The 14,540-nt window shown below is 36.8% G+C and overlaps 1 protein-coding gene across 1 annotated transcript in view; it reads left to right on the top strand.

Annotated features, from left to right (window-relative positions):
* Positions 1-8,148, top strand: part of LOC111403834 (serine carboxypeptidase-like) — a 13,006-nt gene extending 4,858 nt beyond the window's left edge. Inside the window, exons 4-9 of the mRNA XM_023032461.1 lie at positions 5,890-6,033; positions 6,107-6,257; positions 6,507-6,595; positions 6,943-7,201; positions 7,585-7,718; positions 7,814-8,148. Of these exons, the coding sequence (XP_022888229.1) occupies positions 5,890-6,033; positions 6,107-6,257; positions 6,507-6,595; positions 6,943-7,201; positions 7,585-7,718; positions 7,814-7,948 (912 nt within the window). The 3' untranslated portion in view covers positions 7,949-8,148. The remainder of the gene's footprint in view (positions 1-5,889; positions 6,034-6,106; positions 6,258-6,506; positions 6,596-6,942; positions 7,202-7,584; positions 7,719-7,813) is intronic.
* The last annotated feature ends 6,392 nt before the right edge of the window (positions 8,149-14,540 follow it).

Genomic DNA, 14,540 nt, shown 5'->3' with positions numbered 1-14,540 from the left:
TATATATATATATATATATATGTTTGTATATATGTATATGTATATGTATGTATGTATACAACGATTTGATCCCTAAATTATATAAATCAAACAATTTGGTCCTTAGATATTCAACTCCTCACTCTAAGGTCCCAACATCTAATATTAACGATTATAATGAATTTTCGAGGTGTTACATAACAAGTGTAAGTGCAAGAGTGAAGTATCAGAGGCGGCTCTAGGACCGGACTTAAAAAATAAAAATAAAAATAAATTATGCCACCTATGGATGCACTTTGCATTGTTACACCATCTTTCAGGAAAATGAACTCTTCACGAGTCCCAAAAGGGATATAAAATAAGTGCAAACTGAAAAAATATCATCACACCATATTTCGCCCCTATGATTTCTCTCCAGGACCTCCCCTGCTCCACTCCAAATTGCCATAACCTGATAACCACTTGCCTATTAAACAAAAGAAGATTCCTCAATTCGAGGCCCTCCATTCTTATAGGAGAACAAATTACTCTCCAATTTATCAAATGAAATTTCCTCTCCTCTCCCAACCTTGTCCAAAGAAATTTCCTTTGAATCCTCTTTAATCTATTTGCAATTGTAACTGGAATAGGAAACAATAACAAAAAAAAGTAGGAGATTAGAGTGAATTTAATAAGGGTTAGATGGCCTCCCTTTTGAGAGGTGCACCATTCCGTGGTGGGGATTGTAACTTTCCATAGATTTCCCATTTGTCATGCTTCCATCTTGTTGATCTCCTCTCCACCTTTTCCACAATATCATTCCAAATATGTTTACTTTTAAAATGTGCCCTAAATATGACAGGCGCAACTGTGCAACCTTACAATCCAATATATCAGCCAACTCCTCCACGTTAGCTACCTTTCCTACTAGAATAGTCTCAAGTTTTTCCAGATTTATCTTCAATCTAGACACCGTTTCAAAGCATAGGTGCAAGCGGCACAAGTTCCTGAATTGCTCAGCATCTGCATCATATAAAATCAGTGTCATTTGCAAATAACAAGTGGGACACCTGCAATTGACTACCATAAAGCCCTTTATCAAATTCTCCCCCACAGATTTCTCAAGTATTCTACTGAAAGGCCTTCATTACAATAATAAACAGCAATTGAGACAATGAATCTCCTTGCTTCAAACCTCTACTACTCCTAAAATAACCCTTAAGGGTACCATTAACCAAAATTGAGAATGAAACAATAGAGATATAACATTGAGTCCACTTGCACCACTTATTCCCAAACCCACATTGCTTAAGCATATATAAAAGAAACCCCCAATTCACATGATCATAAGTGTTCTCGATTTCAAGCTTGCGTAGCATCCTTGGAACACCTAGGTGCAATATTGAGTCAATGTATTCATTCGCTATCACTACTGAATCCAAAATCTAGTGTCCTTTTACAAAAGCATTTTGAAACTTAGACTCCACTTTCTCGAGCTCCACCTTTAGTCTATTCGTCATAACTTTCACAATAATGTTTCACCCCATTGACGAAGCTAATATCAGTCGCTCCTAGTTTCTTAGGGATCAGCACAATAGATGTAGCATTAGAATTTTTCAATAACCTGCCACACTTGAAAAAATAAGTAAGAAGATCCATAATGTCCGATCGCACCTCATCCCAACTTGCCTTATAAAATGAGAACAAGAAACCGTTTGGTCCTGGGGCTTAACATTATTCATACTAAACACCACTTCCTTAATTTCCTACTCCCCAAATGTTCTTTCTAACCAATCGGCGTCCATCTCCGTGACGGTAGAAAAATTCAATTCCTCCAACTCTGCCTCTACTCAAATTGCTTTTGATAGAGATTCTGATAGAATCTCACCATTTGGGTTCCAATATTCTCTGGGTCCTCATAAGTAATGTCATCTACTTTCAACACTGTAATAGAATTGTTGCGCCTGTTAGAATTAGCGACCTTATGGAAAAACTTGTTGCATTTGTTCCTCTCTTTCAACCACGTGATCTTGGATTTTTGGCGCCAAACAATCTCAGCCAGCCTCTAGCTCCCCCCTTAATGCTCCATGTCTTTTCTTCTCTTTCCCAACCAACTCTCGATTTTCCTCTCGTCTATCCAACTCTTCTATGTCTAAAAGATACTGAATTTTATGATAGTTTACATTGCCCGCCACCTCATTCCATCTCTTTAAATCCCCTTTCAAAGCTTTCAACTTATTTTTCAATACATAACTGGAAGACCCCCTGACATCATAATAGGCCCAGCAACTTCGTACTCTCTCCAAAGCCTTCTACTTTTGATCGCATCTTTTCAAAACTAGAAGGTCTTATTCTACTACTACTTGTATTCCCAGATAGCAAAATAGAGAAATGATCAGAGGCTCCCCTCCCAGTCTCCTCTGAGTGACATCTAAGTACTTAGTCTCCTACTCTCCACTAACTAAGAATTGGTCTATACGAGATAGAACAGGTTGGTCCCGATTGGATGACCACGTAAAATCTCCCCCAATCATAGGCATATTCACCAACATAATCTCCTTAATAAATTTGAAAATTCTTCCATAGTCCCAGTTACTCTCCCATCGTTAGACCTTTCAGTAGGAACCACATTAAAATCATCCCCAATACACGGGAGATTTCTCCAAGCCATCATACCAACCAACTCATCCACAAGCCCCCCTACTCATCGAAATTTGGTCCATAAACTCCGATAAACATCCACTGGAATATATCCCCATTATTTTTAAGTGAGAGCGATACAAAGTATGACCCTATACTAACCTTCTCTATATCAAAAACTCTAGTCTCACATGGCTAGCACTCGTCCTGATGCCCCTGAAGACCCCATAAACTAATCCCGTGCATGTTGTCTACCCCATAAGCTACTAACACCAGCCCTCTAGACGAACTCCAATTTAGTTTCTTGTAAGTGGACAAGGTTTGCCTCCATCTCCTTAACAGATTTTGAACACCTAATAAGCCCCCTCATATTCCATGGGATCATCTTAACACTCCATCATCTCTCTCTAGCATTCCTTTCTTTGACTCGCCATCCTTAACATTATAATTTATTGACCATTCGAGCCGCTTAAGTTCGCGATCGCCCTATCTTTTTATTTAGCTCCTTGTGTGCTCAACCCTTATCGCCTACTAGTCTTTAGCTCTTCGAATAATTGCAAGTCTACTTTCATATCCATCGCAAGACACACCATCCAACTTACTGAAATTCTGAATTTTTCGAAGGACCAAATTTGAAGGTGGTGGTCCAACTTCAATTGCATTCACTTTTGTTGTTTCCACTGCGTGACAACACTTCAAAGGATTATAAGGATATCCCTCCACTTTCTCCACCTGTATGACATCACTGTTTGCTTTTCCCTTCTTGGAGCCATCTACCCATAATACAAGTGCTTTTTAAGTCCATATTTCCTTTTCTTTTAGGGACTTAGAGTGCCTTCTTTTGTATGTGTTCTCGGCCATAGTTGTCGAACATGTCATCTCGTGCTCTTTTAGGACTGTCGAAGCTGATCCCTCGACCAATACATGTCCCGTTTCTTGCTCAACTGATAATAATCCATCCATCGGCGGAATCGTGTCCATCGCAAATAGTGTCGTCGACTCCAAATTCACCATATTCGACTCTCCTTTCTTAAACCAAGGTACCACCTCTCGATCTGCTTCGATCCCGGAGTCACTATCATCCCCCTCCAGCCTCACTACGTCGACCCCGTCATCATTTTCGAAACACACTACTTCAGTCTGTGTCTGAAACTCACAAATGGGCTTAATCACTCCTTGCTTGCCTTAGTAGGCTATATTCAGTGATAACTCCTTAGGAGCCAAGCTCGCTATTTGTTTTCCATTGGCTAGAGATTCATTCGCTCTCATCCCACACTTATGACAACAAAACATCTTGTAGACCACTTCAGACCCACATCCCACTAGCCTAATTAATTCATCCAACTCCCCTTTCAACGCCTAGACACAAGCCCTTATTTCAGCACTAATTAACAAACCACCATGTGAACCTTCTGCATATGCTTCCTTTTCCTTTCGCAGTAGCACCCGTTAGTTTGTCGTAACTCTAGCACAAGTCATCTCCTGTCTATTTCTTTCATCCACCGTCCAACATTTGGCCTTATCTACAGCAACAATGAATCTACTACTGCCTGAAACACTCGCGACATCGATGCCCATCCCTCTCCATTCAAACCTTTTGACACCGTCACAAGTCCCTTTTGACACCTCACCCCATACTGTGATATCATCAAATACCTATAACGACTGTTCACACATCGTTGTGTCAAAAAAACTCTTGATGACTCATTGAACTTAGAGATAGAATCCTCTAACTTACTAGTCACACTCAACTTATCCTTCATATTCACCATCCAAAATGCATCAAACCTCCCCATGAGATTGCGTTCGATATCTTCGAGCCCCACTCTGTCATCATAACAGTGCCAGAGTCATTAATAGACATTGTAGACTCCTTCGCCTCTATTCGAAAACGACGACTGAATACTATATTGTATGGGCAGCCAAAACCCCAAATCCCCTAGTTCTCCCATGAGGAGTGATAGAAGACTTATCATCAGTAGATAACCAACTGCTTTAATGATGTTGATAAGTCATTCTAATGGCAGCAATCTTGGAACACCGTTTACCATTTTCATTCTATTTATCTTCTTAGTACTTCATTTTAATCCATCTTCTACTATTGAAAGCTTTTGTATTTTTGAGGAGCGTGCTACGGCCAGGCAATAGCCCCTTCTACAACTAAGGAAGTTGGCAATGGGGATAGTTATGAAATATTGTATAATTGTAGATATACAATCTTTGTCAGTCCCAAAGGACTTTGGTTTGGGTTGGCATAGAGATTAAGGGGCCACACTCCATATGATTTCATCTCATCCACACTATATAATTTTTCTACAACTACTCCTTTTTTCTCCAAAGTGTATGTTTGTTGAAGAAATTAAGGGCCAGTAATTGCTTTCGTTATTTTCATGGGTTTATATTAGAATTTGGAATGGATGCTTGACCTCTTGACAATGTAAAGGTATTTTGGATATATGAAAATAGGACAGTCTTTTTGGGAGAGATGGGTATGAATCCAATTTCAATCCCTTAAAACCTAAGGTACATACTTTTTCTACTTGACCCAGTATCTTTGCTGCACTCAACCTCTACTGCATCACAGAAAGATCCCTTTCCATGCTTCTATCTGTTCATGGTTCGAGCCACAAGCTTGTAGATACTAAAATCCAAACAAGCAAGTACATATGGGAACATAAATAACCAGTATTGAATTATCACATCCTCCATTAAGCATTTACTATTATCCGCCCACCTGAATATAGTTCCTGGTTGTTCTGAAGTGCTGTAAAATTGAACAAACATTGTCCGAGGAACCGGTTTGTAATTGACTGGGTTATATGTCACTTGGAAGGAGAGGAAGGAGGTGTTGGTCAATGATTGAGCTCTAATCTTGCTCATCATGTGAAGCATCAGTTCATCCTTCATGCAACACTATTGTTGAAGAATAAAAAAAATTAGAAACGATAAGAGCTATGGGAAATTAGGAATGTTAATAGTACTTAAAAGACGCTAATGAACATGCTGGTGTCAAAAATTTATAGGTTTGCATAAAAAAATGGGGACTATATGGGTATCTTATGCAGCTAGCCCTGAATACTAATGATATAGAGAGATTTTCATGAATTTTCTCCACTTTTTTCAGTTAAAGGAAAACGTGTTGGAAATACAACATTTTGGAAAAAAGGAATTAGAGGATTGCTCTTGTTGGCTGTATCTCACATACTCATATAATAGATTATATGCTTTTCAGTGAAGAGAATTCTTACTGGGGTTTTTATTATTATTATTATTATTATTATTTTGGTATAGGCATTTTTTAAGGAGCATACTGAGCTTGCGAAAAATGATTTTTACATAACCGGGGAGTCATATGCTGGGCACTATATTCCTGCTTTTGCTGCTCGAGTTCACCAAGGGAACAAAGCAAAAGAAGGAATACACGTTAATTTGAAGGTAGTTCCCTGATGAGTTATGCAATAGGATTTTATGATTATTTTACTTTATCTTACATGAAGTGGTTATACAGGGATTTGCTATTGGAAATGGGCTTACTGATCCAGGAATTCAGTATGCTGCTTATGCTGATTATGCACTGGACATGGGAATAATTACACAGTCTGCTCATGATCGTATCAACAAGATCCTTCCTTTGTGTAAATCAGCAATAAAGCTTTGTGGTAACGCTGCGTATTATTTTCCTTATAATGTTTTAGCTCATTCACAAGAATCCACTTTTAAGATCTCTGTCTAGCTCATTTTCCCACTGCGTTAGGACTTGTATCTCTTGTAGTTGGAAATTTATATAATTGTTTTACCCATGTTTGGTGGTAACTTTTTTGGAGGTCTTCATTCCATCTTTGATTACTATGAACTACCATTTTTCAGTGCTGAAGCTGCTGTTAAATGTACATTATTTTTTTTTTCAGGCACTGATGGGACAATATCTTGCATGGCTGCCTATCTTGTTTGCAATACCATATTCAATTCTATCCTGGCACGTGTTGGTGATATGAATGTAAGTACGAAAACCTATGATTCCATTTATTTTGATGGTTGGTATTTGAGATAAACCATAGGGGTTGTTTTAGACACCAATTGTTCTTGCTTTTGGGGCACCAGAACATAGTGAAGCATAAAAACTAAATGAGAATTATATGCGGCAGGTTGGTATCATTTCAATGATATTATGGAATATACCTTAAATAAGTTCAGCGCTGACAGGATAATAGTTTATTGTATCATTAGATCTCAAGCAAAGATGTATAATTTAAACAAGAAATGGTGGTTTAAAGTCTTTCTGATTGCAAAAGATTGTGACAGGATCTGTTTAAGTTACTCTGTGGTTGATGTTTTCACTTGCAGTATTATGACATTAGAAAGAAGTGTGAAGGTAGCCTCTGCTATGACTTCTCAAACTTGGAGAAGTTTCTCAACCAGAAGTCTGTCAGGGATGTGCTTGGGGTTGGGGATATAGATTTTGTCTCGTGTAGTCCTACTGTGTACGAGGCCTTGCTTATGGACTGGATGAGAAATCTTGAAGTTGGTATTCCTACTCTTCTTGATGATGGAGTTAAGTTGCTTGTGTATGCTGGAGAATACGATCTTATATGTAATTGGCTTGGTGAGTTCCTTTCTATAATGATTTAAAAAAAAAAAAAATGACTTGTAAGTTTGCTGCCTATTATTTTCTTGGATAGGGATATTTGAAATCTTGTCCACCAAACTTTTAAAACTAAAGCACCTGAATCCCCAATCAATTTTTCTTATGGATTTTAGGTCCCTGAACTTTAATTTTCGGTGCCAGCATGCATCATGGGGTTTGCTTGCCGAGCATTAACTCATCCCCCGTCATCCCCCCCCCCCCCCCCCTTTCAAATTTTTGAAAATGTGAAGAGACACAGAAGCTTAATTTTGTGAAAGTCCATGCATCAACCGTAGTTTTCCCTATCGGATATTGTTCAATGTGCAAATTGCATTTGTTTGAGGTTCATGATAATCGACCAGGTAACTCAAGATGGGTTCATGCTATGGAATGGAGTGGTAAAAAAGAGTTTGTGGCATCTTCTGAAGTTCCTTTTGAAGTTGATGGTTCCGATGCAGGATTATTGAAAAACCACGGGCCTCTTAGTTTCCTGAAGGTAACTCTCTCTCTCTCTCTCTCCATTTCAACTCTGTTTCCTAGCTTGATTACTTATTAAGCAAAGCACGGATCTTCTTGTTTGATGGCAAACAGGTCAAGGATGCAGGACACATGGTACCCATGGATCAACCCAAAGCTGCCCTTGAGATGCTGAAGAGGTGGATGCAGGGCTCACTTTCTGAATCCAGATCCTCTGTCAACTCGGAGAACTTAGTTTCTTCAATGTAATCTGAATCCTCCAAGAACTTGGTTTCTTCGATTTAATTTCCTCTCTTTGAATGATAGTTATAAATACGTAAACATCCCTGAATATCTGAATTTATGCTTGTCTGAATCTGTTTTGGACGGAGATTGACTACATACCTACCTAACTGGATCTTCTTGTTGGGTGCATTAATCCTATTTTATAGTGTGAATTTGATACAAAATTGGTAGAGACCAACAAATTTTATGCTGATTATCGGACTAAGGCGAAGTGGAGTCCTAGGATTGGTCACAAAATTTTACTTAAAACTATATAATCAAACTTTAATTTTTGGCAAACAAAATTTTAATTTACGTTAAATATTAGCCATTTTGTTAACTTGAGTTCCCCAAATCTCTTCTAGACTCTACTTCTAAATACCCATTTAATCATGCTGTGACTGCAAAATTTTGAAATTGAAGATAAGTAGAGTTAATTACTAGGTTGGATGAATAACAACTGATTCTTAAATACCCTGGTTAATTTCAAATTTTATGTTTACCTACCCAACGCTGGCAGCATCACCACCACCACCACCCGAATCCAAGTTCAAATCCTATCAACTCTGATTCCCCTAGCAATTCTAGAACCTTCGTGAATATTATTGAATCCCGATTCAAAGAAAAGATCCTCCACCCCATTCGACGGCTCCTTCCCTTCATCTCTTTGCTCTTGGCTTCTGCAGCTACTTTTTTGATTCCAAGTTGCCTCGAATTTCTCCATTATTCTCTTTTTCGCCATCAAAGTTCAACACCAACAAACTTACGAACTCCAAAAAGAGAGGTGGTGCCGGCGATGATGGTGATCTTCTTGAAGAGAATAGGAGAGTGAGTAATTACAATTAACGAAAATGAATATAATCGAATACAGCGATGAGAAGGCCGAATTTTAGTGGCATTTGTGTTGTATTCACTTGTGTATATATGCAGCTTCGACACGCAGCAACCCAGATACAAGTGCTAACAACCTATTAGCAATTGTTGACCTCCTGCTTCCAATTACAAACCATTTGTCTTCCCACAATTTTCCGTTCAATGGAGCACAAGAGGAGACAATGGCAATGGTGGCAGAACCAAATCGAACAATAGAAAAGGCGTCAATAATTGTTGTTTTCAACTTTTAAAAATTCCTTCAAAGATCCAGTTCACAACAAAAGGACTCCCAATTAGTTGATTTATGTTGATATCATTCTGCGACTTCTTTTGTTGATTTTTTGATGAATTAGTTGTGGGTCGATTTGTGATGGAAAAGATTTGGGATTCTGGCAGTGGTGGTGTTAGTGGGGTCTTTTTTTATGCTATAGTAACGACTTAAGGTGGCTGTTGGTGGCGGCGATTTGGTAGAGTGGTTTTGGTTTTGGAGGTGAGGGGTTGGGGAAGATGGAGATGGGGGTGGGTTGTGGTTTTACTTTTTGTTTTTAAAATTTTTGATTTAATAGGGGAAATGTGTTTTTATCCAAAATACCCTTGCTATGGGAAAAATAATTAAGTTTTCTTATTTTGGGAGTAAATTGATGATTTTGTTAACTGATGGGGACTGTCATTTTGGATTTGAACTACAAAATTTTTAAAAATTTAGTACTCACGATGGCATAAATGACTTGAATAAAGTCTGTTACTAAATGAAATGTTTAATACTATGGCAGCACTTTTCCCTTTATAATTTTGTATCCAATATTTAGGCTAATTAAAAAGGGAAATTTTGGTGATACAGCCGAGTTACAGCATGATGTTGGACAAATGGCCTTTGACCCATATGAAAAAAAAGAAAAAAAAATAAAAAATGAATTAATTGATAAAAGAGAAGAGTTCACAAATCAGGTGTTAAGTATGCATAATTCAAAATCCAGTTACAAGTTGCATTAATGCAATAATTAGGTTTTCACTAAAGTGACAGTTATACGATTAATGGTTACAGATTCACAATTATAGGTCACAAATTTATTTACTGGTAACGTATCATCAAATTAATTGGTCACAGATTTTTTCAAGGTCACAAATCACAATTTTGATAAGTTACAGATTATGTCGAGATCATGGATAAAAAAATTATAGGCCACAAATCCAAAAAAATTATAGGTCACATGTCACATATTTTCAAGTTTGATAGTCACAGATTACTTTTTTTGGTCACAAATGATCGAATTTTAAAGTTACGTGTCAAATAATCGATTACCACCACCAACTCCATTGCCACCACCGTCTCTTGTAACCACCCTCACCCCGTCGCCACCAACACCAACACCAACACCAACACCACGACACCACCACCAACAAAATAGTTGCTACTAGATCCATCGCCACCATCAAACACACCAAAAAAACTACCACCATCGTCGTCTGAGCTACACTATCGCCGCCACTAGATCCACCACCAACCCCATCGCTGCCAACAATATGGACATCACCACACTGCACCGCACCTTACCACAACCACCACTCAACAAAAAAACCCCAAACCCGCCACCTCCACCATCTCCAACCCCATCGTCGTCGCGAGAACCACCACCATCCCCATTCATCACCATCACCAAGCCACACGACAACCACCACACCACAAACCACCACCCACGGGCCACAATGTAACAAAAATCCCCAAACCAGCCACGCCAGATTCACCTCCGCCCAAGTCATCATCGTCGAACCTACAGATACTCTGGAGTTGCTCGAAGCGCTGGTTGTGACTTCGATGCAGTCAGCGTCGAAGAATGAGACGGTGGAGACGGCCCAAAACCAATGCCTGCAGATCGGAAAGAGAAAGGAATTGCACGTCGCGAGCTGCTGCGTCGCCTCCCATGCCGGCATCTGTACCTCCCCATGCCGTCAGGTTCCCTTCATCGTCGGTCGCAGAGTTTAATTACTCGCCGGCGTCGAGCAGTGAGAGAGAGGATGGGAAAGTCTTGTAATGGATGGGTGAAGAGATTAGGGTTTGAAATTTGAATTGGGTGTATTTAATTTATTAAACATGACATGTGAATAATCAAACTTTGAACCTGATTTTTGAATTGGGATCTTTAAAGATCTGGAATTCTGTAATTTTCACTTGATAAAACGATAAAATTGTTCTTCAAATTTTAACACAAAAATCACTCTGATTATCCTCATTTCACCCGTTTCTTCTCTCCCAGTTAAATTCTCTCAATTTCAAAAATTAACATATTTCTTCTTCCCATTTTTCATTGATTTCAACTACATTGTAAAATCCACTAAAATCGACTACAAATTTGTGAAAATTCTTCTCCTTACTATTGCGACCGTGGAAGTGAACACAAATCAAAGGTGTGACTTATTCATCTCAGGCCTTCTCAGGTCAAGAACCACATTTTTTGGCTAGTAGGTAGATACTAACTTGTAAATCATTATTTGCATAATATACTATAGAGCTGTGACATATTTAAGGTCTTATTTTGAGGTTGAAGTGACGATGCTTCATAGGTCAATATGATTTTGTGTTACCTTGGAGCTTTCTATATGTAATTATAAAATACAAATTTACCAGGTGAGAGTTTGTGATAGCATGTCTAGAATTATGCATTGATGTCTATTATTTGTTCGAAAATTATGATTCAATGAAATTTTAGTATGACAAAAAAATGGTTTTTTGAATAGAGAAAACGAAGCTTAGTTCATGAATGGGAATTGAAGTTCATAAGAGTTCCTAGTGCATTCTAGATTTACATAATAAATTTATTAAGTCCTTGCTATGTTTTATAGTTTTGATTGTTGGATGTTAAGGATAAACTAACCATAAGATGAAGGTAGAGGAAACAAAACTACTAAGACACCTACATGTTCATACTAAAATTGGTAATGGGAACTGAGAATATATGCTAACAAGTAGAGATGGTGTAGGTGGTGTAAGCTATCTAGAATGTAAATGTAAAGCTTCAGTGGGTACTTGTTTTGTATTCTAGCTCTCTTTCATCTCCTCTTTTTCAATCTACCAAATATTCAATTATATAGAATTATATTCAATTAAAGAAATAAAATACTTTTAAGCTTAAGAACGAACTCTTCCCCTAGAGCCGAAAACGACCATTTGGTAGTTCATATATGCTTGATTATGCGGAAACGTATAAGATTAAGAAAGAGATCCAGGTTGGGAAATGGTTGAAGAAGATATTCACCATTAACAAGGATTTGAATCTATGTTGCGATTAAAAAATGAACAAGCTAAAACATTATATCCCTCTTCTTTGAATAATCCATGTTGCTTTCTTAACTTTGATGGCAAGTAGATGTATGTTTTCATTTGTATACAACTTTAGTACTTTAGCATGATTACACTTGATTTGCCTTTGAGAAATACAGTTTACAATGAAATGAGCATAAATTTTAGATATAGATAAATTTATTTATCTTTTGTGTCTCTTATAGCTTCTAAGTTGTTATTTTTGTCTAAATTTGTTAAATACTTGCTTTAAGAAATAAAATTATGAACTCAATTATTGTTTTGCATTTTACACCAGGTAAAAATGGATGTTCAAGATATTGTTAGTAATAAGTATTGAATGAAATTGATTGAAGAAGTTTTTCTATAACTTGGATGATAAGATACAAGACCTATATACAAACTCCTGCTTTGGACATTTGCTGATCTTGAAGTACATAAAGTTTGCATCACAATTGGTCCACCAATTAGTTTTGAGGTCGATGAGTACCTCAAAAAGAAAATGAAGTATAGATTCAAACTGGAGACAATCTTGCAAGATTTGAATTGCAAGAAGACCAGATTTAAAGTTGGAGATTTGGAGGACGAGGATGCGACGCTAGGGTAGAATTGTAGACTCATGAAAGAAGATTTCAAGTGCAGCAGCGAGAAAATAAAGAAGAGTTTATTATTAGAATTTTTAAACTTAGCAAGCATAAGAGTGATAAATACAAGTTGGGCTACCTCGTAATATTGGTGTATGTACTTTTGTCGTCTGAGGAGAATACATATATTAACATATGTTAGTTTTATTTAGTGGATGATATTAATAGATTTAATAACTATTCATGGGGGGGGGGGGGAGTTGTTGGAGTACACAATTAGGGTGTTTAAACGTAAGTTGAGAGAATCATTGAAGAATCATATAGATTCTCAACAACATTCGTATTCTTTACATGGATTTCCCCTTACAATCATGGTAATATATTCTAAAACTATTTTATACATTACTTTTTTTTTTATATATAATTATGTTACTCAAGATTAAATTTATGATTGTATATATTTGGGCATTTGAAGCAATTCCTAGTGTTGGAAAAATATTCGATCGTGTGACTAAAGATTCTAGATTCCAAGAATGATAGGTTGAAAAATGTGCAAGTAGCTTAGGGAGGAAATACTTTGCACATTTTTGGAATCGTCAAATGTAAGTTTTGTTTTTTAAAATCTACATAGCGTATTGATAATTATAACTAAAAAATTTTCTGAATAATTATACATTATTGTTTTTTTAGATTGAAGTGCATTGTACGCTAAATCCTATTGATGATGAACTGTTGAAGCCATTTTGGCTAGAATTAGGACCTTTAAATGATGATGCGGATCTTGACTTGGATAATGTCACGGCTGAGGATGATGGCAGAAAAAATCTGAGAGTGATGATGCACCACCAAGTTCCAGTCATCTGCAATGTCTTAGGACATCGGATTAACCATATATGTCTAGTCCAAAAGAAGTGAATTTGATGATGGTCCTTGTATTATAGGCAATGCACAGGATGAAGAGGCAAATGTGGATTTGAGATTGTTGCGTTGGAAAAGAAAGAAAATATTGGAGAAATCAACAGAATTGTATAAGTGCCATTACTGATAATGAAACGATACTTGTGCCGTTCTGCCTATAAAAATGAGTATAAGCAGCCGCGAACATTTCGTGTCCTGATAATTAATAAGTTACAAGATGGACATACTACTTACAAAATTTGAAAAAATATGTTCATTGCTTAATCAACTTGAAAACAACAAAACAACACAAGTGTAGTTAATGTGATGAAAACGACATAAGCGTTGTTACGTTTTTAAACTTGATATGAATAAATGACACAATATAGATTTGAAATTAATTACTATTAAATTAATAATATATAATTTTTGAACACCATTTCTATATTTTCTAAGAAAAATAGTAAAAAAGATACTAGTGATAAATATTATAACAAAAAATAGTAGTCTATTGTTATGGTTTCATTGATTCTAAGACAATGGCAAAATTAATCATTCCAAACATTCACTCTATTTGACCCACATTTTTTCAAAAAATACATTTTTAAACAGTGATTTGACATCATTTCAATCACACATTCTCTAGTAAAATAACATTACACGAAAATCCAAAACTTTTTCTTATTTTTTATTTACACATTTTCATCAATATACTATTAAAAAATGCATTCTAATAAAAATAACGTGGCTCAAACAAGGGTATTATAAGTAGTTTCCATTTCGAAATGACAATCATGACACTATCATCCTATTTCTACATACCACCAGCCTATATTTCTATAACAAGTGCATATGTAAAAATGCATGTAGTTTTATGAACACTTAAAGATTCACGTAGGGCATAGCGGTATATTTTTATCCCCTA

The sequence above is a fragment of the Olea europaea genome, chromosome 11 (genome assembly GCF_002742605.1).
Source record: "Olea europaea var. sylvestris chromosome 11, O_europaea_v1, whole genome shotgun sequence".
Lineage (NCBI taxonomy): Eukaryota > Viridiplantae > Streptophyta > Magnoliopsida > Lamiales > Oleaceae > Olea > Olea europaea.
The sequence above is the reverse complement of the archived record's forward strand: the minus strand, read 5'-3'. Positions and strand labels throughout refer to the sequence as shown.